We start from the raw sequence: 26,815 nt of genomic DNA, 5'->3' as shown, positions 1-26,815 counted from the left end.
TCAGTCTTACTTGTGGATCTCGGATAATGAAATCTGGGTAATAGTTCTTGACAATCTTCAACCATCCTGGGATCTTGCTTGGATCCTGCGACGATGACGAGATAAACAGGAAACTTACAACATGCAACTTTTACACATCTCAAAAGAGGAAAACGACTGATTAAATGATGAGATTTACCTTGCCAATTTTAATCACGTCCAAATCTTTCTGCAGTCTGTCTAACATGGCGTCGTCGAAGCCTCCTGAACACTTGGTAACGGTGCACCACTTCCTGGATTCCGGGTCATAGCAGCCCATGAGGAAACTGGACATAATTCCACCTGAAAAAGAAACATAATAATGCCCAGCCCATCAAAAAATAAATAGATAAATACAAATCTGGACTGAAAATGGACTTGATGGCTGATGCTGACCATTTGAGCCTTTGCCATAGAAGGCTCCAAGCACCACAAGATCAGCAGTGTCCGCCATCGCTCCTTCATTCAGATAGTCTTTCTTCACCTTCAGCCAGTGGCGTTTTCCTGGTTCATAAAGGCCCTAAAACAAAAGAAAGCCCAGATGTAGCATGAACTATTCAACAAGCACAAACATACAGCACTTTTGTTTCTGAAAGCAATTCACAATACATAGATTATTTTGACCAGCCACTGGACTGGCTTATCACCTCATTAACTGTTTTTACAGTAGATTTACTGTGTGAAGTATGCACTTTTTCTATGACATTTTAGTACTTTCAAAATGTGCAATACACAACAGACTACTGTTGACTACTGCTCACAAAATGCAATGTGCTCAACTTAACATCAATTTTTCAGTATGACAAAATATTATGTTTTTCAAATGTAGTTTATGCATGTAAATTGAGACAGTCCTCGCTGCAGCCCACAACTTGATGACGTCCTGGACAATCGTCTACACCAGAGGTGGCCAACCCTGTTCCTGGAGAGTCACCTTCCTGCAGATTTCAGTTGCTACCCATATCAAACACACCTGAACCAATTAATTAGGACCTGAACACCACAGGATAATTACAGGCAGGTGTGTTTGATATGGGTTGCAACTGAAATCTGCAGGAACGTGGCTCTCCAGGAACAGGGTTGGCCACCCCTGGTCTACACCTCCCCCAATACCAACTGTCACAGTAGTGTGGGTGTTACCTTAGTGGGTGTTACAATGGCCACTACGTATTGGACCTGGGGTCCGTTGTTCGTACATGAATTACTCACTTATGGATTTGGTTACTGACGATGACACAATCCAGGATCGTTTCGTTCTTAAAAACTCATCTGAGAGTTGTTGTCAGAGCAACAGTTCTGGTAGCTCAAACCTGCTCAGGAGCAGGCTTATTTTATATAAACAGGATTAGATTGGGTAATTTTAAGCAAAGGTAATACTGAAAGTATGTACCGAATGCTGATATTTTCTTACAGTAGTGGTAATATACACAAAACGGGGTCATGGGGTGGTTCTCCTCAAGGGGTTCAAAAAGAACATTTATTAATATGAACTTCTTAGATACAAACAAGTACAATTTAAGGTACTGACACAGCTTTGGTCCAATTTGTGTATAATAGTAGACATGCACAATATTCAAAATATTTACACAATATATATATATATATATATATATATATATATATATATATATATATATATATATATATATATATATATATATATATATATATATATAATAAATATTTTCTTTCATTTATATTTTAAAGATATAATAATTTAATTTATGTATTCATGCATAAATCATGCTTTGACAGCTAATATGCCGGTAATTTGATGCTTCGCAAAAGTTGCAGGCACCTTTACAGATATCAAAATTAATTTTGATATCGGTAAAGGCAGTTATTCCTTACGCTGATTAAGAAACTTGAATAGGCTAGTCTACTATAATAAAGAAAATCTGCTCTAATTGTAAAACTAAATAAATAACTGAATACTCTTGACACATGAAAGTGTAAAGCCTGCAGCCCACAACAAAGATGGAAAGGTATTGCATATCAGATTTAACAAACCATTTACTACAAATTTGATATAATTTTGCTCACATGGATAACTAAATATTAATAAGATGATGTCATTACGCTGCTGTGTCCTCAGCAGCAGGATTGGATTGCTGATCATGATTTCAAGTATCGATAGATCTGTTCCTCACAACACACGCGATATCAGATCAGTTCATGCAGACAATTTAATCTGATTGAAGAACCAAATTTGTTTAAATTTATTACATTTATTAATCATAGGACTATGTGTCATTGTCATCTGAACTACCAGTCTTATTTGCCTTGCTTCATACCTTGACATTAACAAAAAAATATATATATATTAATAAGTACTGTGAATATGGACATATTTATGTCACATACTTTTGTTTTTGACTACTTTATAGTAGAAAATTGTGTGATTTTTGCATAACGTCATAATTTTTATCTAACAGCAGCGATTCTGGACCTATGACAAACTTTTTATTTTTTATTTTTTTTAAAGGGCCATGAAGGGCCATGAGATTAGAACGCGTCTCTGGCAACCAACTTTATTGCATTGGTGCCATGTAAATGGTTCTGTAGCTCTGAACAGACCCATTACTGGCCTTCATTTAAAATTAAAATGTTTTAAAAGTTGAACACTTGTTTTGGAGTTTACAAAACAAACAACATGTGGTATATACTGTAGTACCCCACTAATCAGGCTTAATTTACCTTTATATCCTTCAGAACCAAGCCCTCCAGCCCCTCTCTGATGACACGCGTGATCATTTCTGCCAGATCAGGAGCTCTCTGTAAAGACACAATGCCATTAATTGTTATAATAAGTCACCCACTCTGAAGGCTTACCATAACATCATCCTGTAATTAAATTGACCTGCCCACACTTTGGTAAACATTCTTGAATCTTCCATTATGTGTAAAGAAAAGACATCAACAACACTGCAGGACTTACTGTGACATGCTTCATTTCTGAGAACAGAATTCGGTTAGGAACTTCCACCATATTATCATGGAGAAACTTTCTTCTCTCACAGAGAGGCCTAAAAATCATAACCAGATCAACATTTCAGAAGCCTTTTCTTTGAAATTTTCCATCAGTCTTTAGTACAATGGTTTTATTGTTCTCTAAAACCTGCAATAGCTAGAATGAATGCCTTCAGGTTGACTCACTTGTCCATTAGACTGACACCATTAAAATAAATGCAGTCGAACACGAACAGGCCCACTTGAGCATCCTGAAAAGCGGCTTTCTGAAAGCATACATTAAAACAGACAATGGTTTCAGATCAGACAGATTCATTAAGTCTGTAATATTCACTACCTCTAAAACTTTCTTCTTTTTATTTTTTTGAACAAAAGAACATTTTATTTGGCAAAGGTGGATTGAATTAAAGTGAAAAGGAATTATGTTTTGAAAGATTTCAATTTTAAAAAAATGCTGTTCTTTTTAACTATCTGAACCAAAAAAATAGTTAAGTTTAACACTTAAGATGCTTCATAATGCAGTCCTTAATTGTTGAGATGACCCTCTAATTAAATGAGATGAGTCTTTGATGTGACCCCAGATTTTTTACAAATATTTTATCACTGTCTATCCATTTTCTAAAAGTACCATGTTTTATGTAAAATATGCATATTCTATGCTCCAAAAAAAAAAAAATTATTCCTGTAAGTTCAGACATCCAATTCTGTTGGCTTATGATTGTATCAAAAATCACAAAATAACAATAGAAAAGTAAATGGCAATAGTTTTCATTGGTGTTAATAATCAAATTTTTAATTATTTAAATTTTATACAATACTTTAAAAAGTGCTTAGAATTTTGGTACTTCTTAGAATTTTGTTTAACCTCTTAACTGGAGTTATTTTTTTATATTGAGTGCGTTCAGATGGTAAATCAGCCCAGTCTTGAACTATATATCTACTAATTATATATATATATATATATATATATATATATATATATATATATATATATATATATATATATATATATATATTTCTTTTTTTTATCTAATAATTTAAATAATTTTGCCTAGAAATTCTTCTAGGATGTTTGAGGTAATAAGTTCAATGGTCTTAATAAAATGATATCATAAACACAAAATCAGCAAAATAAAAATGATTCCTAAATGATCGTGTGATACTAAAGATTGACGTAATGCTGAAAATCCTAATTAACATTTTAAAATATTGTAAAATAAAAAGAGTCAAAAATTACTGTTTTTACTGTATATGTAATCAAATAAATACAGACTTACAGAAACTTCTAATATAAGAGTCTTGTATATAAGGGGAGAATATTACACAGCTCTCTGGTTTACCTTGTGTACTCCAAGAGTCCCAAAAGGCAGTGGTTTGCTAGTCTTTGTGTCAATAAGAAGAACTTCAGCATCAAGGATCATGCTATGACCACCAGCAAACGCCTGCGGTATGAAGTCCTTAAAATGGGCAACCTGTGGGATAAATTAAGCCATGTCTTAAACAAATATTAATGGTTTCAGTATTAATATATCCCCAGGAATTTCACTTGAACAGTTAATAGTTGCCGGAGGACCTTACCTTGTGTGGGAGGACTGGTTTGAGACTGCGACTGAAGTAACTGAAGTGATTGCCGTTCTTATGGACCTGCACGCGCTCACCATCATATTTGATCTCAGAATACATCCCATTAGGACACTTCTTCATGGCGTACTCAATGGACTTGCATGCCTCTGCCTAAACAAATAATATTACAAAAAAGACAAAAATATAAGCATTTAAAAAATGTAATTCAATAGCAGAGATTATATAGTTCCTGTTTCTAAACCTCTTTACTGCTTTTGAACCAACAAACTAGTCTAAATGAGGACATATGTACATCATTTTTCATGTTCGTAATATCGAATCTAATCTATAAATGAGTAACAATGAATCAATTGCTTACTTAACCCAAAAATACATTCTGTTAACTTTGTGGAATTAAAAAAAAATAATAATCATACACGTTTGGAAAGATATACAAGTGCATTTCAAACTAGAATATCGTTGATTTATTTTAGTAATTAAATTTGAAAAGTGAAAGTCAGATACGATTCATTACACACACACACTGATACATTTCAAGTGTTTTGTTTTTTTTAGAGGGTACCTTTTATGCAAAAATGACTTTTATAAGGGTTTAAACACAGATGTTTGGCAACAGTGGGTAAAAATAACCAGCTTCTAGTGGCAAAAATGTATTCATTTTATTTTTTCATAAATTGCACTTCATAAAAACAATCTGTGGAAATACTTTGATTGACAATCTGCTTTTGTACATGTCATCAGAGGGGGAAAGCCCCACCTATTAGTGATGATCTCACCCCCATTAGCATAGGAGGTTAGTCTTGCTTTTGTGTCAGCACACTGGCAGATTCAAAAACATTTTGTAGGCCCACGCTCTTTTAAAAATCTAATTTGAATTTAAAGCGACAGTCACCAAAATGTTCAGAGTTATAAAACATTATTTGTGGGTTGTTTTTTTTGAGCTGAAACAACACATACACACTCTAAGGACATCAGAGACTTATTTTGTATCTTGTAAAAAATGATGTAACAGGTCCCCTTTAAGTTTGATGATGCTTACAGGTAATGCTTAAACTTACTTATACTTGTCTCTTTTATTCCTGTTTATGTAAAGCACTTTGAATTGCCACTGTATATGTAATGTGCTTTATAAATAAACGTACCTTGCCTAATGAAAACCCAAAATTAAATATTTTAAAAAATCTAAATATTACTTAAAACTAACACAATTAACCAAAATTATGAACTACTGAAAAATATGAATATGTTCATGGAATAAGCAGAATATTTGAGTATGTTAGACAATTATGCACGCTTCAGGTGCAAAACACCTCGAGTGTGCATTATTGGCCAATAATTTAACAAATTGAAGCAGATTATTTTGCTTATACTAAGAAAATGTTCATGCTTTCAGTATTATTCTGCTTATTTTTTCATTTTTTTTTCAGTTGCTGTATTTGTGCTTATAGTATAAGGGATGGCAGTTATAATTGATGACAATTAAACTTTTGGGTGAACTATTCCTTAAAGTATATTAAAGATTGATACCAGCATTGGCTGTACTGGAGTCATCAGAGATGCCTCGATGCTGAGGATCTTTCGGGGGCCAGTTCCATTAGAAGCATCCTGCTGGTTACGCAGCACTCTGTCTATCACATCACCGAGATTACGGGAGGCTTTGAAGGCATCATAGGCATTGGGGTCTACAGCATCCAAACTGATGAGAGAAAAGGTTACAAAGAGGGGGACAGAACAAATAGGTCTGTTTACACCAGGTATTAAGTTGCTCATGTCAGAAGTAAATGAGGATGTTGAATTACTGTTTGCACCAGTTTTTCTTTATATATATTAGAGAATAACGTCTATAGGCAGGTTTAAGTGTGAGTTTTATATAATTTTTTAATCTATTAATCCAAACATAAGTTTGCAAAATTTACATATGAACAAAACTATACAAACAACAATTGCATCTGAGGGTTTGTGTTACAATTAAGAGAAATCAGCAAATATTGTGCATTTTTACATTTTTTCACCTTCAAATCAAACTTATGGTGTCATACGGAAAATTTATTTAATTCAATGAAGCATGCTTAAAAGGGGAAATGTAGCACACAGTTAAGTTTACCTTATTTTGTGCATTGGATTCCACTTTAATGAAAATATATTAAACAAACTTGATTAATGTAACCATTTAGCAGAAAACGGCATGTTTTACTATAGATTGTAGACCTAGGACGCAGCCATCTTGGAATTTTGCTATGTCACAGGGTTGGTTCAGTTCCCTCAGCTGAACAGATACAGTGGAAGTTACTGCTATAAAGCCTAATCTAACCCAATGCGTTAAGTTATGGATGTGGAGCTGCTGCAAATACAAGCATCAGATGCGTGTCTAATATTTTAATTACTTATCATTTGATGTGCTTTGCTCCACTCTCTGCATTACGCTGCCTGACTGACTGTCTTGGTTTCAACAATGATTGTAACGGACTGAACACAGAGACTGGACAGCTTAATTTAACCCAATGCATAAAGTTGCAGACGAGCATCACAGAGCTGGTACTAACACAAGCATTTAAGTGTCTTAAGTTGTGTATTTTTCTTTTGATAATACTTTTCGCTTGATGCGCTGTGGTCCACTCTCAAACGCTGCTCCAGTGCTGCCTGACGAGTGGATTTATATTCAGACTAATGCAACAATTAAAATTACACATGACTTCACACTTTACTTAGTCATGTCTTTGTGGATTATGTCAAGACATATTCCCCCTTCAAGGTTATCAACTTTATTTTTTATTAAAGTGGAATCCACTTTACAAAATAAGGTATACTTGACTGAGTGCTTTATTGCTCCTTTAAAGAAGTGGTTCCCGAAGTAGGAACAATGAGATGAAGTCACTTGGTGATTTCCAAAAATCAAATAAATATTAATAAATTATTAAAATTATAATCTTTTGATCTATTAATCCAAATAAACTAAAATATCAAGTTTAATAAACTATTAAAATAACTATATTTCATCCATAACCTACAGAAGATAAAAAAAAAAGTTACAATAAAAATTGTCTCCAAAAATTAAACAAAGAATGAACTTGTGCTGTAAACATTGTGCCAACCAAGTCTCATTAGGTGAGGTTAATATTCAATTAAACAAATGAATAAATGACTATAAAAATGACATAGTTGTGAGACATAGTTGCTGCACTTTTTTGTGTTGTCAATATGCTAATGTTTATAGGCCTATAGGTGTGTGCGAGCTGTTGCATTCAAAATTTGGATGTCTATAACCACCTCTGAAAATAGTGGGGGTCGTGAGTCACTGGCTGTTATTTTGGGGGTTGTGGGTTGAAAAATATGGGAACCCCTGGTTTAACGGTTAAAAAAAAACAAAAAGATTTCAGATGTTAGTATTAGTACGTTAGTTTGAAGGATATCTAATAGCTAGTGTGCTCCAAAACTGTGACAAAATATGCAAATCTTGCAGTTTGTCACTTCTACCTTAAAGGATCAATTATTTTTTTATCATCCTTTTTATCATCCAAAATGATCATACCTCCATTTTACATCAAATCTTCTGACCAATCACATGTTCTATAGTATCTAACATGCCCCGCTTCTTTAAGATGCCTCTTATTTGTTTTTATATTTTATTATTTTAATTAAACCAATAAACCCTAACACAACTGGTTGTTTATTTTTCAGAGGAGGAGCTACTATATGTCCCACTCTGTTTTCATGTTTCAGTTGAGATTAATCCAAACATTGAAAAAAAATGCAAATTGCAAAGCACTTCACAGGACCTTTAACAATTCCTATACTGTTAAAAATGGACTATACACAGAGTAGGTCCTTATTGGCTGTTTAAATGCATCTGTTCAAATAAGTGTTTATTCTATGAAAGCAAAACAGTTGGATGCGTTTCTGACTTTTGGACATGGTAGAAAGTGAATAAGCTTAAAATGTTTCAGACTCTACTTGAACAGTTACTTTAGAAAGTCCACCTGTGAACCGATCAAAAATGTATCTTAGTACCAGTCGTCTTAAAAACAATTTGCTAGCATCACTTACATGTGTTTCGCCCCTGAGTTGATTTTCAAATCATGTTTGACCAAACGAATGTAGCACTTCAGATCATTCCCGGTGCATCTGGTAATCAAGAAATACATTTAAGGTGAGTGTGCTTTAAGTTAAACAGACTGAAAACCAATTTTGTACACCATATTTTCAAGAAAATAAGTTTCACCATGTTATAGTGCTGTCATGATACTAAAATTTTAAAAACGTCCATATCCTGCTAACATTTGAGCGCTGTTTAGCATGTTCTTGAACAGCACTGATTTGTCATTGTGTTTATGTTCTCAACAAAGATGACTGTGATTGACTCACCGCTGTTTACTGAGTGTGAACACACATACAGGGACACTGGAGCATTTTAAAGCCAGCTCGATCAGCTGGTTTGTCTATAAGCTGACATACAAGAGATCAGCTAATGAATTGTGGCTTTAAAATGCTTCAGTGTGCCTGTATCTGTGTTTACACTCAGTAAACAGCAGTGAGTTCGGTGACCTGATGATCTTCATGGCAAATCTCTCACATCTGTTGAGCTCAACAGCGCTCAAATGTTAGCAGGAAATGGACAATTTTAAAGTTTCAGTATCGATTGATACCTAATTCCAGTATTGTGACAACACCACTATGTTATAATAGACCTTTGAGACGAAAAAACTATAATAATTATAATAAAACAAAATTAATTAATTAATAAAAGTACTGTTGGACCTAAATAAAATGGTTTCGAAATGTTATAAAAATATAGTTTAACAACAAATCTTTTAGGTTTAACTGAAATGAAAAAAGAAACAAACAAAAAAAGTGGCATTTACTATATAAAAAAATACTATGAAGCACTATTTAAAATTATTCAAAGCAAAATTAAAACTGGCATGTGAAAAATATAAAAAAAAAAAAAAATTGCATCTGTAACATTCAGTGCAATCCCAGTGTGTGCATGCTTTGAACATCATATCTGATGTAATATACAGAGCTCAGCATATGTGTACACCCACCACAAATCTCTCATTTAAATTCATATTTTCTGTAAGAAGCTTTACAATATATTTGTGCATTAACATTAGATTAGTCAGTACTCAAGCCAAATCTGGAGCTTATCTAACAAAATAACTTCAGCCCAAATTTATTTGTTATGGAAAAATATTAAATAAAATGTTCAAAAACAGCAAAAGTCAGGCATCACGATGGCGCAGTGGGTAGCACAATCGCCTCACAGCAAGATGGTCACTGGTTTGAGCCTAGGCTGTGTCCGTTGGCATTTCTGTGTGGAGTTTGCATGTTCTCCCCGTGTTCCAGTGCGTTTCCTCCAGATGAAACAAATAATTGTCAGTAGTGTATGAGTGTAAATGAGTGTTTTTCCCAGTGATGGGTTGCAGCTGGAAGGGCATCTGCTGTGTAAAACATATGCTGGTTAAGTTGGCGGTTCATTCTGCTCTGGGGACCCCTGATTAATAAAAGGACTAAGCCGAAAAGAAAATGAATGCATGAATGAATAGCATAAATAAAAAGAAACTAAAAATATATATAATTTTTTTTCATTTTGGAAATTTTTTTCATTTCCTAAAATGTTCAGTGACTAAAAAAGTATTTTAATAGATATATGTTTTGTTTAAATGCACCAATATATTACCCATATTCACTGGGAAATTTATAAAAGTATTTATCTTCAAAATAGGGTGTACTCATATATGCTGAGCACTGTATATTCATCCAATAGTTCGTTCAAAAATTATTACCTTCCATAGTAGAAAAAAAAAGTATCTTGAAAATCTTATTTTGGTTAGAACAGAAGTTTGGATCAAGAGAAGGGTGGTTAAGTGATGGCAGAATAAACAAACGATTCTTTTTTTCATGAAATAGCTCTTAAACTTCATCACACAGATGATAAGTCTATGTTAGAGACAAAACAATGCGACTTCTATTCCAAAAAAAAAAAAAACATGTTTAAATTAGGCCTGTCACAATAATCAATATATCAACTTATCGCACAACACACGGACATGACTGGAATTATTTTTGGTGATGCAATAAATAATCGCCCATACAAAAAAAGCAACATTTTAGCTGATTGTGTAACATCTCTATCTCTGTTAGAGGTGTAAGTGTCACTATAGTTAAAAAAAAAAAAAACTATAGTATTTACTATAAATGATCATAGTATATTTTCATGAGGGTGTCTGACAACTAAAAATAGTATCAGATATTGCAGTGTTTTTACCTTGGACTTTTTTGTTAACATTTATTAATATTTATTTGTTTAGAATAAGCATTTTTACATTCTAATTCCAATGCCTAATTATTAAATTGTTAATTACTATAATGAAACTAAATATTCTTAATAATACATTATTATGTGTTCTTTGGAAGAGTGTACTTGCATTGGAATGCTATTATATTGTCATTCTGGCATTATATAGTGAGTGGCATAAAATGGTCTTAACAATAACAATAATATCGTTTAACGCAATATATTTTGGTACAATATATTGTACAACAAATAATAGATATTGTGACAGGCCTAGTTCAAATGTAGAACTTTTCCTGACTTTTTGGCAATGCTCTGCAGCTCTGCCTGCTGATCGTCCTCCTTTGTGAGCTGGGATAATCGGCTCAGCGAAGCATCCACCTCTTGGATGGTCAGAAGACTTTTTGCTGAAGGAGGGAAAGACTTGCTTTCCTCGAAAAACATCCGCACCGTCTCCGAAACATCTCCCTATGAAGATCAATGAGAGAAAGGTGAAATATCTCTCCTCTTTTCTAAATTAAACCTTCGAAGCTACACTACAAACCTGTTCCAAGTCTTGCACCATGTCATCCTGATTGCAATTCAGTATGCGGCTAAAAAGCTTGACGATTTGTTTGTCATTGAGGTTGTACACATTCTTCACTACGCCTGGGAGGAGAAGCTTCACTGTCAGGTACAAATCTCCTCTGAATTTGTCTGTGAAGATTTGGGAGAGAGATTTATTAAAACGGGTCAGTGAGATAATTCATTCGTGTTAATATTAAAGGGTTAGTTCATCCAAAAATGAAAATGACCTCAATTTATTCTCACTCAGTTTTTAAAGCCTTTGTGTTTTTATCTACTGTTGATTATACTGTTTTTAGAGAATTCGTCAAGTTGAACTTCCTCAAACAGTGCAGCGTAAGGCTGATTTATACTTCTGCGTCAAATGCCGGCGTATGCTCAGCGCTGACACATAGCCCTACGCCGTGGCCTTCGACGTCGCTGATGTGCACCTCTCAAAAAAATGTAACTACATGTCGCAACGACGCGTAGCGCAAGCTCTGTGATTGGTCGGCTTGGTAGTGTTGACGAGTCTGGAAGAGACCGAGAGCCACGCGAGCCCAACGGAGCGATTGTTTACAAGTGTGGAGTCCCGCAAAGGAGCTCCTGATGGAAAGTTTTGTTTTGTGTTTACCTCATAGTTAAAGGTGTTGCACGTCCGCCAGTTCCTGCCTCAAAATGAGCGAGTTTAAGCCACTTGTACAACCCGGAAGCTCATTGGGGCTTTGTCCAGATATCCTGAGTTATATGATGTATCTTCATGTGCTTATCACAACATATTGTCTTTCTACTTCTTACAATTTTTTAATTGTCATTATTACATCACATTTATAATATTGCATCACAAGGACCTTGCGCTGACAATTTTAAACCCATTCCTGAGTGCAATATCATAGCATTTTCAGTGTGAATGTGCCCATAGACTACCATATTGCGATGCAACACAGTCCGGAGGTAATAAAATTTATCAAAAATCTTTTGTGTTCAAAAGAAGAAACTCGAACAGGTTTTGAAGAAGTGAAGGGTGAGTAAATAATTGTGTATTTTAGTTTTTGGGTGAACAATCCCTTTAATGATTGATGGCTCATATTTTCCATGCTTACCTCCACCTGAGCCTTTTGTTAAGAAGTCTCTGACGATCTCCGTCTTGGCGTTGTAGCCCGACTTCTCTGCCACTAAAGCACAGAGTTTTCTGAACTCACGAAGTAAGTTGTCTTTATGTGTGGGGTCACACATCTGAGCTGATAAAACGCTACCCTGAGCGGGTTTGGCTGGAGATGGTCCAGGACTGGAGGAAGAGGAACCGGCCTTGGTAGCTGTGGACACAAAGTGTTGAGCATTGTATTAAGCTGACAGACTACAACAACTTAAAATGATAAATCAGGGGTGTCTAAACCTGTTTGTTATGTTTAACTTTAAGCTTAGTGAAACACACCTGAACCAGCTAATCAAGGTTTTTCAGACTCGATAGAAAATTCCACACAATTGTGTAGGAGCTGCTAAAAAGCTCAAGTATACAAGACATCAGCCTTTCATGAATCAAAAATAATCCAACACTGAAATTCCAGATTCAGATCCTGTAGATTTGTTGTTGTTGTGCAGCTTTTCTTATTGTATTTTTTCTGTTGAGCTTGAAGCTTTAACAAAAACATGTTGTTGTTTATCTGAGATTTAATTTTCCAAATTTTAAACCTGACAAAGTAAATGCTCCTTTTCAACAGTATATTCTAAAAATAGTTCAAAATCATTAATTATTAGACTTTAACAACAACAACATGTTTCTGGATCACCCAATCAGCATTATAGAATGGTTGTTAAAAATGCAATATTCAGTACAGCTATCAGAGAAATAAAGATATTATATATGTATATACAAACGTTTCACAATGTTACAGTTGTACTTTGGTAAAATAAAAACAGCCGTGCTCAGCAAAAAAAAAAAAAGACTTATAAAGTCTTTGTTATACTTTTAGTTTTAGTATGTTGATGTACTGGTATATTATTGTACTGATACTGAATATTGAGTAGGTCCGGTGCTTTCTCAATATGCGCATCATTTCCTCATAGCAAACTGATAGTAAAGGGGGTCACAAACCAGAAGCACCGCTCAGCGACGCAACGCCATGCATTTCAGAATTCTAAACAGGTTTCTATCAGGGTACACACACCAGTGCTGCAAGCCGGCGGCTGTCCGCGGCACCCAGCCACAACTCAGGACACTGTTCATATTTCTGCTGGGCCACAGAGCACCATCTGAATAGTTTCATTTTAAATAGCATGCGAATGTGCGCGTCTGGTCTGCAATACTTTCAACTGCCGAGTCACGGCACTGTGTTGCGCATCCAGTGTGTGACGCCCTTAAGAGGGGTGTGGTTAAGAATATTATGACTGAAGTCATCAAACAGACATTACCATAGTAGGACCGTCAAACAAAACAAAGAAGCAAATGGTCAGACTTTGATTGAAGATTACCAAAAACTTCTTATTCATTGGATTAACTTGCATGGATTAACCGTTCACCTAAATAATAATAATAATAATAATAATAATATGTTGGCAAAATAAACACAAAATTCTAATTTTACAGAGACTTTAAAAATGTACTTCCCCAAACTATTTTGTAACCTAATAGACATCTAAGAATAGCCCAAAACTAATCTGTGTATTGATGAGTAGTCTAGTTTTCCTATAATCTTAGATGTCTCTTACATTTTCACCGACAATCCACATGTCTATGTTTAGAAGTCTATTAGACATCTGATTAAAACTAAATTGTTGGTAGGTAAATGATGTCTAAAATAACAGCAGTTAAAATACATACATATATAACTGTACCTGTGAAGCCAGAAAACTTGCGAGGAGCATTGACTGTTGGATCAGCTGGCGGCGATGACAGCTGCCCACTGGTGTTTAGCTTTGCTTGCACTTTCTTCTTTGGGGTTGAATTAACTTTAGCTGCCAGTTCTGTTTAAGAGAAGAAACATTGCTCAGCACATATCAGGGGTCCGTTCTTCATACGTGGATTACTCAGTTAGCTGGATTTGGATATAGATGATTTGACTCGATTTAGGATCGTTTCGTTCTTCAAAGCTGATCCGAGAGTTGTTGTCAAAGCATGTTCTGCTAGGTCAAACCTGATCGGGAGCAGGTTCAATTCATATAAACAGGATTAGATCGGCTCAGTTCAAGCAAAGATAATACAGAAAGTATGTTCTGAATTCTGATATTTTCTTACAGTAGTGGTTACACTAAGGAAAATGGTTAATATTTTTTAACTATATACATAAAGTTATAGTTATTAATAAAATAAATAAAGTTATACATATTAATAAAACTTATGCAATCTGCACCCTCGAAATGAAAGTACAAAGACTGCCACCTGGTGGGGCAAAGAGAAAACATATTGATATGAACTTTTTAGATCGCTTTAATACAGATTGTGTATAATAGAAATGCACAATATGTGACTTTTTTTTTTAAAGCAATAATACATTTATGTAGTCACGAACATGTTTTGACAGTTAATATGCCAGTGATTTGATGCTTCACAAAAGTTGCAGACGCCTTTACCAATATCAAAATGCTTTTGTAAACAACCAGTTATTCTTTACACCGATTAAAAAAACAGCTACTATAATAAAGAAAATCTTTTCTAAATGTAGAACTAAGTACATTGGTTTGCATTGAAATACATGAAGAATACTCTTGACAAATGAATGTGTAAAGCCTGCAGCTCACAACAAATGTGGAAGGTTATTGCGTGTCATATTTAACAAACCGTTTACTGCTAATTTGATGTAATTTTGCTCACATGGATAATTTAATATTAATCAGACGTTGTCATTACGCTGCTGTGCCGTCAGCCAATCGTTGCATTGCTGATCCTGATTTCGAGGATCGATAGATCTGTCCTTCACAACACAAGCAGCGATCTCCGATCAGTTTATCCAGACATTCTAATCTGATTCGTCAACTTCTTTGAAGAACCAAATTAGCGAGAGATCAGTTATCGAGATGAAAAGATCCAGGATCTGCCAAATCATCTTAGATCATTTAAGCGAGGTACGAAGAACCGACCCCAGATCTGCAGTAATAAAAAAATTAAACAAGAAAGGGCAAAACATGTAGAGAGTGAATACCTGAAACGTGTTTATTGATGAGATCTTTATCCTCATCCTGAAGTTCCTCCCATCCCTCCAGTTCAGTGATGTCCTCAATCTTCTTTGTGGTGGCCCGCGCTCTCTCAAGCTTCTCAAAGATACACTTTACATGATACCATTCCTTCATTTCCCCTGCAGACTCGCTGAATGGGTTTGGAACGATCTTGCCGATCCTGACCAGACCTTTCATGATCTTGTCTTTGCATTTCTTGCAGCCAGCCGTGCCACGTTTGGCATATTCAACACAGTATCTCTGCTCCGCCATATCCGCTTGTTCACTCCTCCGCACAGGCCAGGAAATGTGGAAATAAGAGCTGGATATTAAAGTAAATGCTGGAGTGTGTGGCGCACAGAAAAAGACTCCACTGGGGCTTGATTCAGAGCCCCGTGTAAATATAAGAGTCCTCGAGCACTGGAGATATTGGTGTTTGAGTGTTGCTCTAAATAAAGGCTCCCAAGAAATTTTGGTCAAAGATGATCTGCTGAGTGTTCTTAATGCCCTGCCAAGCCAAAGACTGGGCATAAAGTTCAGTAAGACAGAAAAGTCTTCATCTCATAAAATAGACGCGAATCCTTCAAGAAAAATAGAAATAGAAAAATAGTTATCATGGTTAATGGTGGTCATTTTGAGTTGAGTTGAAAACTTAAGGCTAGTATGGTGAGCTGGCAGTAGGGCTGTGCGATTAATTGAAATCGAATTGTAAATGCGATTTGAAATGTTGCATTTAGTTAATCGCAAATGTCTGAGATATGAAATATATATCTGCATAATATAATTTCCCCCACCCAGAGCAAATGCGTGACTGCCGTCTGTGTGTGACAGCCTTACTAGCAAATTGAGTGAGCTCACTTTTGTCTGCCCAATAACAATTGCACAACTGAACTTTGAAATAACTAAAAATAGCTGATTTATTTATGACTATGTATTGGAAAAAAACAACTGAAACACTCAATGTAAACAAGTAAAGAAAAAAGGTACGAAAAAAGGTATTGGTTAGGCATGGGACAATAACCATTATCAAGGTTCCGGCGGTTTAAAAAAGTCACGATTTTAAATCGCCAACATTTTCTGTTATACCGTTCTTACGGTATATGTAAGATTTTTTCGTTTTTTAGGACAACAGTATCTCCAGCAGAAATTATGTCCAAAAATGCCGCTTTTAAATTGTAAGGACATTTGTGTTTTAGAAACTAATGAAGACAGCAGAAGTCTGTAGCTATGTTTCCATCCAAAAATGCGAATTAACTTTATGCACCCAACTGGATTATCGCATAAAAGACGTGCAAATGAAGCAGCGTTTCCATCCAACAAGTCAAAGAGAACAAAATCGTCACTTTATTATTATAATTAACTGGCACCAAATATCAACAGTAAAAACGGAATTTGTGGAATCTGCGGCAGGAGAAGCTGCATGACTCTTTTCCTCATTTAATAAATGACTTGCGCCTCAGAAGACAATGCTGACACGCAATGAACAAGTGATGGTGTTTGAAGAAATGAGATGAGGAGCAAAAATGCTCTCGACAGTTCTGGGGGTAATTAATAATATAATAACACTAATACTGCAACGGTTAAGGATTTTTAGAAAGACCACAACAACATTTCAGATGTTTTTAATCTGGTCAGCCTGCTGATTTGTCCATTCACACACATTTTTATCATCACATGATCTCTTATAACAAAATCACATGACCTTTTTAATGTGCATACTGGAATTTGTTGCTAAAAGTGTTTCCATCTTAGTTTTTGTGCATCTTTTGTTGTTGAATAAAAAGTTTATCCTACTCAGTTGTGCATACAGTTTTTATGCGCATTTTCAAAATGTATGTGCATCTTGGCGATTTGGTGGAAACATAGCTAATGAATCATATGAATCATTTAGCCTGACATGTTGACTGTTTCAAAATAATTTAAAAATTTCCCTAAATTAAATTACATTGTGTTCAAAAAGAAAATAGTTTTAGTTTTTTACTCAGACTTTTTAAAAGAGCATATTTTAGAGCAGTAATAGCAATTCCGTGAAACCGTGATATTTTTATCCAAGGTTATCATATCGTCAGAATCATATAGCAACCAATGTCTAGTATTGGTACAGTGACAAAATGCAAAACCTACATACATGCAGTCAATCATATGTCTTTTTATGAATCATACAGTAATGTTCTGTTCTAACTGAGGTAAAGTTGGTTTTATATTCACTCATTCGTTCAGTAGCAATAAGTGCCAGGCTCCCAATACTGTTGGTACTTTGAATATTCGGTCTGAAATCATATGTAAATATGACTTCAAAACAACATTAGCACTATTTAACTGACTGTAAACATTGTTGTACTTTGATCGTCATAATAGTCTGATAATGTGATTTCACTATTTACAAATAATATTTTTCTAAAATTATATTATTTAAGAGAAAGTCTGAATGTACGAATATAAAACGAACTTTACCTCGTTTACGTTTATAAAGAATTTAGTCGTGTGAATTACAAAACACCTGCAGTAAAACAATGCAGTGCATGTGAAAATAGACTATTTAGCAACTTTAGAAAAACTAAAACGGTAATTTTCATACAGCCTGTCCTAAATTTATCGTTTCATACAGATACAATGTCACTTAAATTTATTTGTTTATAGTTTTGTTTACGTGTCGCTTTGTTGATCAACGTGGAATTAGCTCACATGCTAATGTTAGCTGCACTCTGCACCAACAGCCATAAAGAAACTAACTACAAGAGGCAGCATTGAAGTTATTTTAAATTCCGGATTACCTCAGTCTTCATTGTTAGCCGATCCCAAGCTCCGGATTTCATTTTTAAAAAGCACTCACAGATGTATTAGCAAAAGAGCATGATTTCTGTATTGTGTGCTGTCCCCTTTAAATCACACGAGTTCTTCCTCTTTGTTTGGAAGTGGTTCCTGTTCAGTGCGCATGCGCAGAAAATTCATGTTCGTTTCATGGTCATATTATGTGTTGTTCAAATCGTTTATCTATCTACTTGGCACGAATCCGAAGTGACTGATTCTAAACACAACATTTTCTCGTTGAGACTCGTTGTAGTTTAAAAAAAAAATAAAACACGTTTTCTAACCAAATAAAAGCTTGATATTAAATCCACAAAGTGATGTTTTCCAGGACCTGTTAAGAGAGCTTATATACTGTTTTATCATGATAAGAAAAATGTGTGTGATATTCAGTAGTGGAAAGAGTACTAAAAACATAATCATGTAAAAGTACCTCTTGCCCAAAAATGTAGTCCAAGTTGAGTTAAAGTATCTGTTGTAAATACTCAAAAGTATGAGTAAAAAGTAGTACTCAAAAGCTGGGAGAGGTTGATGCGTTCACATGTGATTTGTGCATGTCTGTGTAAACGTAACATTCTGTAGTGCAATGTAACGTTAGGGGAGCGCGGGGCACAAAGTAACGTGGGGTAAAACGTACACTTACATTTTAAGGTATTTTTTCAGGGTTAACCATGCCATCCTTCCAGGTTTGCACTGCAGCATCGGAAGATGCCTTCATAAGTTCTGCAAAATTTGGATGAAAAACAGGAGAAACCATTATTGCAGCATAAAAGTATTTTTTATTAAACTCTATTTTTTTTATTTTTAAAAAATCTGTGAACATATGTATGAAAAGACTTTTATTTATGTGATTACCATCTTCAAGGCTAAAAGATGGAACCATTTTGAAAAGTGTGAGACTGCTTGCCAGTTTTGAGGAAAACATAACACAGAGTGTTGTAAGGGGGGTTTACAAATAATCCACACACTGTTGGACACCGATTAAACTTAATAATTGTTGAATGTTGAGAACTTTTCATATAAAATGTTTTTAATAGAAAATATTTTAATAGAAAAAAATAATTTTATTGCTAATAAATGGATTGTATAATAACGGATAATTATGCAAATAAATCCAAATGTGTTTATCCAATAAATAAATAAACATGCTGTGCTATGTAGAATAAAAAATAGCTACTGAGGAAATACACTATTTAAAGTAAACAGAATTTAAATTAATTGTGTGAAATCTGCCTTTTTAAGCATGTGTTACAACTAACTCACTGTTACAACTTGCCCCGCAGTTGGGGTAAACAGTAACATTTTTACTCCTAGCACTTTTGGCAATACTGCACAGAAATCATAGGACCGGCGATCATACTTTCAGTGCTCATTTGTAGGAGCGGCTTGTGTGTTGCTGGTAAAAAAAAATATGGTTCGGACTTTGTTTATTATTTGGCCAAAACCAAAAAGTGTTACTTTGTGCCCGGCTCACCCCTAATAATACATTTCTTAGAAGTTTGATTTATTATCCTGCGACTTTTAGACGCAAGTACTTTTGGAATAACCAATTTGAGAATATCGACTGGAACTTGATCTGGACTTATAACAACAAATATTGTGTCACATGTAGAGTCAGTGAAATGTACTTTAAAATTATACGTAAAATATATCAACCAGTTTCTCAAGAGTTATAAAGCTGATCTTTCTGAATCTTGTTTTTTTGCAGAATAATGGTAAATATTTCTGGTTTGATGTTAAATGTCTATTTAATGTACTGAGTGGTCATAGAAAGAGATGTCATATTTTACGTAGATAAAAAAAGGATATAGATATTAATCTTCTGTTTATGTTAAATCTTTTGATATTAATAGGTAAGTTTCATATACACAAGTGTAAATGGTCAGAGAGAAAGCCTAACATCTTTCAAGGCTGATTAAAAAATTTATTTTGATACTCTTAAAGGACTTTTACGTCATATAGCGATCTGTAACTCAATATAATATAATATAATATATTATAATATAATATAATATAATATAATATAATATAATATAATATAATATAATATAATATAATATAATATAATATAAACAAAACTCCTCTTCTCTATGGTAATTTTTAAACCCACTCGTTTTTTTTCTCTCCTTTTTTTCTTATTGTTATTTTGCTTGCGAATGTTACGCAAAAATGTGAATATCACACATTTGCTATGCATTTTATTGGAAATGTTCAGCAAATACAATAAAGAAAAAAGAAAACATTCTGTAGTGCATTTAGTTATTGTTTAAGGCCATCTCATCAGTGACATGCAATCTCAGTCTCTGGGTCATTGCGTGTAAAACAGGGGTGCCCAAACTCGATCGTGGAGGAGCAGTGTCCTGCAGATTTTAGCTCCAAACACAATTAGACACACCGGAACCAACTAATCAAGCTTTTGCAAATTATTCTACAAAGCTTCTGGCAAGAGCAAGTTGGAGTTAAACTCTGCAGTACATGGCTCTCCAGGACTAAGTTTGGGCACCCCTTGGTGTAATGTATCTTCTAGACACTTTTAATGCTTTTAAACAGTTTGTTTCTAATCCCTATAGATAGGAAATAATAGAGTAGTGACTGCAGGCATCCGCTCACTGGATATTTTCTCTTTTTCGGATCATTATCTGTAAACCCTAGAGATGGTTGTGCGGGAAAATCTCAGTAGATCAGCAGTTTCTGAAATACTCAGACCAGCCCGTCTGGCACCAACAACCATGCCACGTTCAAAGTCACTTAAATCACCTTTCTTCCCCATTCTGATGCTCGGTTTGAACTGCAGCAGATCATCTTGAACATGCTTAAATGCCTAAATGCACTGAGTTGCTGCCATGTGATTGGCAAATTTGCGTTACGAGCAGTTGGACAGTGTGGATAATAAAGTGACTGGAGAGTGTATATGACATTTCTGTCTTTATTTTTATGCTAACAAAAACTATTTATTTAAATGATAAAAAACTACTTTGCTTTTCTTGTAGTATATACACTGTAAAAAATTATAAGTTTTATGTTATTTTAACTTATTTTTATTTTCAACCAGATATTTATTTATTTATTTTTTTAAAGATTTACAAATAGAAAACAGTGGTATAGGTGTCTCATGTCATCATATACAATAATATAGCCATCTATTATACAATTGTCCATCGGCTAGTAATTCAAGTCTTCTGTGAAGGGTAAAATTAACAACAAATAAATAAATTAAAATAAAAATTTTATAAAAATAGTCTTTCAAGATACATTCTCCAAAAACTTCCATAGAGGATTCCAGATATGCCAGAAATCATAAATCAGAAGTCATAAGTCAGTTTTTCCAAGGGTAAAAAAATGGTTTTATCCACATATTGACAGAAGGAATGTTGGCAGAGGACCACAACAAAACAATACATTTTCTTGCAAGATATGTACAAAAGTGTACCATGACTAAGTTTTAGAGCAGTTTTAAAATTCAGAAGATAAACAACTGGAGAAAGAGCAAAAGGTTTACCTATAATCTTCTGAACTAATTTGTGTATTTCTTTCCAGTATGTCTTTATCATGTCACACTCCCAGAATACATGCATTACAGTACCAACATTGGATTTGCACTTAAAACAACACTGAGAAACATTAGGCAATATCTTATTTAGACGAACTGGCCTTAAATAAGTTCTGTAAAAGAATTTAAAATTTCGCTCACAGGCTGATATTGTGGTCCCTTTGAAAAATATGCCAGAACAGACCAAAAGCCATTCTTCTTCACTAAAATTTGACAGTCTTTCTCCCATATAACTTTCAAGGAGGTAAGGGAAGAATGGCCTACATTATATAACATTGAGTAAAAGAAAAAAAAAGAATACAATTGTTTTTTCATGCCAGAAAGATCAAGACGTATTCTGCCATCCTTAAGGTCAACTAGATTTTTAAAGTTAAGCAAAGCTTAATATTTAGTCAGTTTGACTGAAGTTGAGATGACAAGAAAAGTTAATTTGATTCAACTAAAAAGAAGCCAGCAGTTTTTTTAGTGTACATTATATTTATAATACACTGAAAATTAATAAAAAGAATCATTTATTGTAGTTTTTTATAAATAACAGTAATAAAACAGAGTTATATTGATTAAATTAACAATATTGATCAGTTAGTTCCATTAATGAACAGTAAAGTTATGTTTTTCTTTCTCAAACAAATAATAATTTGTTCACAGTGAGAAACTAGCACATCTTCATCATACCAAGAGATGGCAGTAATTCAACCACTATATGTTTACATTGTATTAAGATTTTATTAGTATGGCAGAGAACAAAACTATTGCCAGGAACCTTTAATTTTAGTTTATCACTAAATGAGCCACACTATTTTCCCTCCAGCAAAATAAATTGAAATTCATGATATGAAAGATTTAGCAGATTCTGAAAAATTAAGCAGTGAGTCTAAGCAAAACCACTGTGTCCACATCAGTCCACATCCGAGGATCTGCTGAAGGCATTTTCTTTCTCCAGTCATTCCCCCGTGTTTACTAAACATAAATATAAATAATGCAGTTTAGCATCTTTGAGAGGATGATATAGACTAGAGTAAGGTTAAATGTGCTCTATTAACATACATTACAGAGATCAAGGTAGGCCAGATTATTGATTCAACGAGGAGAATTTCTTACAAGGTATCATGAAATTCATATTCATATTAGACCATTTTACATTAATGAATCAGAACACCATGTTATTAAAATAGTGCTTAGCAAACACTGGCTATAAACTGGTTTAGTTTGATTTCAGCTGACAAATCCTAATTTCTTATGCTCCTTTAAAGTGATGTACTAAAATAACTAAAGCAAAACCAAAAAATATTAAATGTATACAGACATACAGTGTTAAAAAACAATAAGATACTTAATCTAAAGTTAAATATAGAGTTAAAATAATATCTTATACTACCATTATGGAAAAAAAAAAACGTAATATATTGATGGATGCAAAAAAAAACAATAAAATAAAATAAAAATAAAACACAAATGACAAATTTTAACAACAGGTTCAATTTTTTTAAAAGGCATTTTCATAATCAGAGTATTGTCTTTATCGTATTAAAACAGTGTCCATGTAAACGTAGTCAGTGAGTATGTTTAGACTTAAACACCAATACTCCGATTTTAATACGCATTTACAAAATTGTAAGAGTTTGATTGTGGGGTTTACATGTCTGTACTGCACTTCAATAATGCAACTAAAATAGGAACCCTCCACGTCTTTATTAGATTTCTCTTTAATTGAGTATGACTTTAGTCTAATTAAGGTTATCAAAAAAAATAAATAAATAATAATTTGCCGTTTACTTGGTCCACTCTCAGAAATAAAGGTACAAGAGCAGTCAATGGGGTGGTATCTTTACAAAAGATACAAGTTTGTAACTAAAGGGTCCTTGTTAATACCTCAAGGGTACATACTGGTACCTTAAAATGACAAATATCTCCCTCTTGAAAATTTTAGGTACTAATATACACCTTTTAGATACCAGTATGAACCGTTTAAGTATGTGTACCTTTTGAAAAGGTACCACCCCAGCCCAGTGACAGCTCTCATACCTTTTTTTTCTGAGAGTGTAGACTCTTAAGACCCAGCCAGATCCCACGATTTTTATTGTCGGTTATGAAAGTCACCAAGTGCGATTTTGTCTTGATAAAATCTTAACTTGTCATGGGTACCAAATATGCCAGACCACACGTTTCTTCATAACCAGTCATCCCAAGATGTCTACGATGAACTTTATTTCCCAAAGCAGTCACAAGTGTTGCTATAACAATATTTCTCATCACAATTAAACATATTTTTGTCAGTCTCAATAAACACTGATGTTTGCAGACAACTAATAACTACATTATTTAAGGGCATTCATTACAACATGGATAAGATCAAACTTAAGATCTCTTTTAATATTAAGAAGTTTTCTTCGAAATCTAAATCTATATTTTCCTGCCAGGGTTGATTATCAAACTCTCCTGAACTCACCTGAACGTGCCGTGAGTAAGACGAAGAAAATGAAAGCACATCAGCAGCAAAGAAATATCCGATGCTCAAGACAATAAAGTAAAGTTAATCCTTAAAATAATAACATATTACAAAATTAACAAATATATGACAGAGTTCTGTGATACAATTACAGTGAAGCATTTATTAAATCCTTATTTTCTTCAGAGCGAAACAAATCCTCCACCTATATAGTTGAGTATATTTCTCTTGGAAAAAAAAAATCTTTTTTTTAAACAAATTTTGTTTTGTATAATTTTTTATCTTAATTTTAATGTATCTTCTGTTGGTCAGCTATCTATAAACAAGAACAACGAAAACATTTGAGGTTATTCGCTTCAAAACAGCTCCGCTATATGTGCCAAAACACAAATTGCTGTGAGATTGTGTTGTTTTGTTAAATAAAATCATAATCTAGCCTAAATAAAATTTAAGTGAAATATTTAGTTTCAGAGAAGCCTATATTAAACTGTTTTCACTTTTAATGACAAATCTGAATAAGCAGGAAATGCTTTTGCAATGTATTCACAGCACTGAACTTGTTCCCTGATTACCTCAGAAGAACAAACTCTGTTAGAAGGATAAGAGAACTCAAAAACGCGTTGTGAGAATAGTGATGTCTGCATATTTGTGCCAGTCTGTCAGATAAAACTGCTTAAAACACCTTAATATTTTAGAAAAGGTAGTTCAAGTTTGCATAACCAATGATTGGTCTTATCCACCCTTGGCCCACATAAGTAAATACGCAGCCCAATTTTTGATAATCTGACCGGCGCATTAACAGCAGCACTTGTTGAGATAACCGAGAAATTATGTGCTCCTTTTACACAGTCACACGAGACGAAACTCATTGTGAAGATTGAGAAAAAAACTAAACATACTAGACTTCGCAGATGGTGTCGTTAGGTGTTGCAGGCATTGTATCAGTTGTCGTGAACTATGACACATTACATGAAAAGAAATGATTGAATCTTGTGTTACGATGCTCATTTTACATTTACCAATCCCCCTGATACCGTACGTCAAGGAAATTGTGCAGAAATCCTGACAAATTCGTGTGATCTGACCAGGGCTTTAATCAGAGTATTCTATTAATCATATTAAAATATGAGTATTGTATGTAAACATACACACACTCTCAGATACAGAGAGACACACAGTAGGGATCAAAGATTACAACATAGACACAAAAGTGGACATCTTTTGTTCTATATCTTCTTCTATTGGTATTTTGAAGCAGTACTTACATCTTACTACCACCAACATGATAAGTGAGTACTTGTAATTTTGTTGGTCCGTTTGTTGAATTAAGTTATATTGCATCTACATGCCAACCAATTCTCATTAGATTATAAGTTAGGTTGGGGTTAGGATTAGTGACATGCACTTGCTAAGTTTCTTATAGTCAGTTAAACGTCTGTTGAAGGAGCAGTATTAACAGATAATAAGCAGACAGTCTACTAATACTCAAATGGACCATCAAAATAAAGTGTTACCGTAATTTTTCAGATTAGGATTTTAATTAGCAGTATATGTGTGTGTAACTTATTCAACATTATATAACCTATACAACTTCACTTCTAGTGTCATAAAAAAGTTCACAAAGGAATTCTACGACTTATACAATTAAACAACAGCCTGTCTGTGTGTTGTTTCTTCATACAAAAAAGATGAGAAGGAATTACAGGTGAGGAAAGAAGATCACCAGGGAGATATTGATTGGGTTTTAAGGCGTCTCGGTTCACTTGCGGGCTGGGATGAGGTGACATGTAGGCAGCACTTTTCTCCAACTCAATTAAGGAGTAAAACATGGGTCTCAAAGGACAGACTGAGGGGAAACTAATTGAATGATTCATCAGTCAGTGATGACTTATTCGCAATTAAAAACTAATTAAATGACAATCAAGCGGAATGATTAAAGAAAGAAAATGGCCTTGTAACAATATAGAGTGAAAAAGAGAGACCTCTATATTTTTTCAATGCTCATCCAAGGATTAACAGAGGCAGATCACAGTCCACAGAGACATCTGAATATATGATGTTTATCTTAAAAGATTATATAATTTGAAGTGAAACTTATTTATCTTCATTGCATGTTGCTTGGAATTGAATGACTATCTGATGTAGCTTACATTATCAACTGTTGAACGTGTAAAAAAAAAAAAAAAAAAGGCCAGACCAGAGTAAATTCGTGCTATAAACATGTTAGCAATGTATTAAAGCGTGCTAGCAGTATAAAAATCAACCTTCTCAACCTGCAGTCTGTGTGGGTCCTAACGCCCCAGTATATTGATGGGGACTCTATACTGCTCAGTCTTTCAGATGAGATGATAAACTGAGGTCCTTACTCTCTGTGGTTGTTACATTTATAATGCCTCTTAGGGTGCTTTCACATCTGTAGTTCGCTTCATTTGGTCCGGACCAAGGCCAA

At 34.2% G+C, this 26,815-nt stretch overlaps 1 protein-coding gene across 2 annotated transcripts in view; it reads right to left on the bottom strand.

The window, feature by feature from the left end:
• lig3 (ligase III, DNA, ATP-dependent) overlaps positions 1-26,815 on the bottom strand; it is a 168,845-nt gene that overhangs the window by 6,836 nt on the left and 135,194 nt on the right. The window contains exons 3-18 of one of the 2 annotated variants that reach the window (XM_073950660.1): positions 19,011-19,090; positions 15,547-16,140; positions 14,243-14,371; positions 12,511-12,723; positions 11,409-11,560; positions 11,166-11,332; positions 8,617-8,694; positions 6,100-6,268; positions 4,567-4,722; positions 4,329-4,460; positions 3,175-3,254; positions 2,957-3,044; positions 2,716-2,793; positions 415-538; positions 179-321; positions 11-85 (exon numbers count right to left, since the gene is read on the bottom strand). In XM_073950660.1, coding sequence (XP_073806761.1) covers positions 11-85; positions 179-321; positions 415-538; positions 2,716-2,793; positions 2,957-3,044; positions 3,175-3,254; positions 4,329-4,460; positions 4,567-4,722; positions 6,100-6,268; positions 8,617-8,694; positions 11,166-11,332; positions 11,409-11,560; positions 12,511-12,723; positions 14,243-14,371; positions 15,547-16,090 — 2,328 coding nt within the window. In that variant the 5' untranslated portion in view covers positions 16,091-16,140; positions 19,011-19,090. Of the gene's footprint in view, positions 1-10; positions 86-178; positions 322-414; positions 539-2,715; positions 2,794-2,956; positions 3,045-3,174; positions 3,255-4,328; positions 4,461-4,566; positions 4,723-6,099; positions 6,269-8,616; positions 8,695-11,165; positions 11,333-11,408; positions 11,561-12,510; positions 12,724-14,242; positions 14,372-15,546; positions 16,141-18,333; positions 18,493-19,010; positions 19,091-26,815 lie in introns of those variants that run through there. The other variant, NM_001030174.2, reaches the window with a different exon arrangement.

This window comes from Danio rerio, chromosome 5 (assembly GCF_049306965.1).
Source record: "Danio rerio strain Tuebingen ecotype United States chromosome 5, GRCz12tu, whole genome shotgun sequence".
In the NCBI taxonomy this organism is placed as follows: Eukaryota; Metazoa; Chordata; class Actinopteri; order Cypriniformes; family Danionidae; genus Danio; species Danio rerio.
Note: the sequence above shows the minus strand (reverse complement) of the source record. Positions and strands in the feature narration are given on the sequence as shown.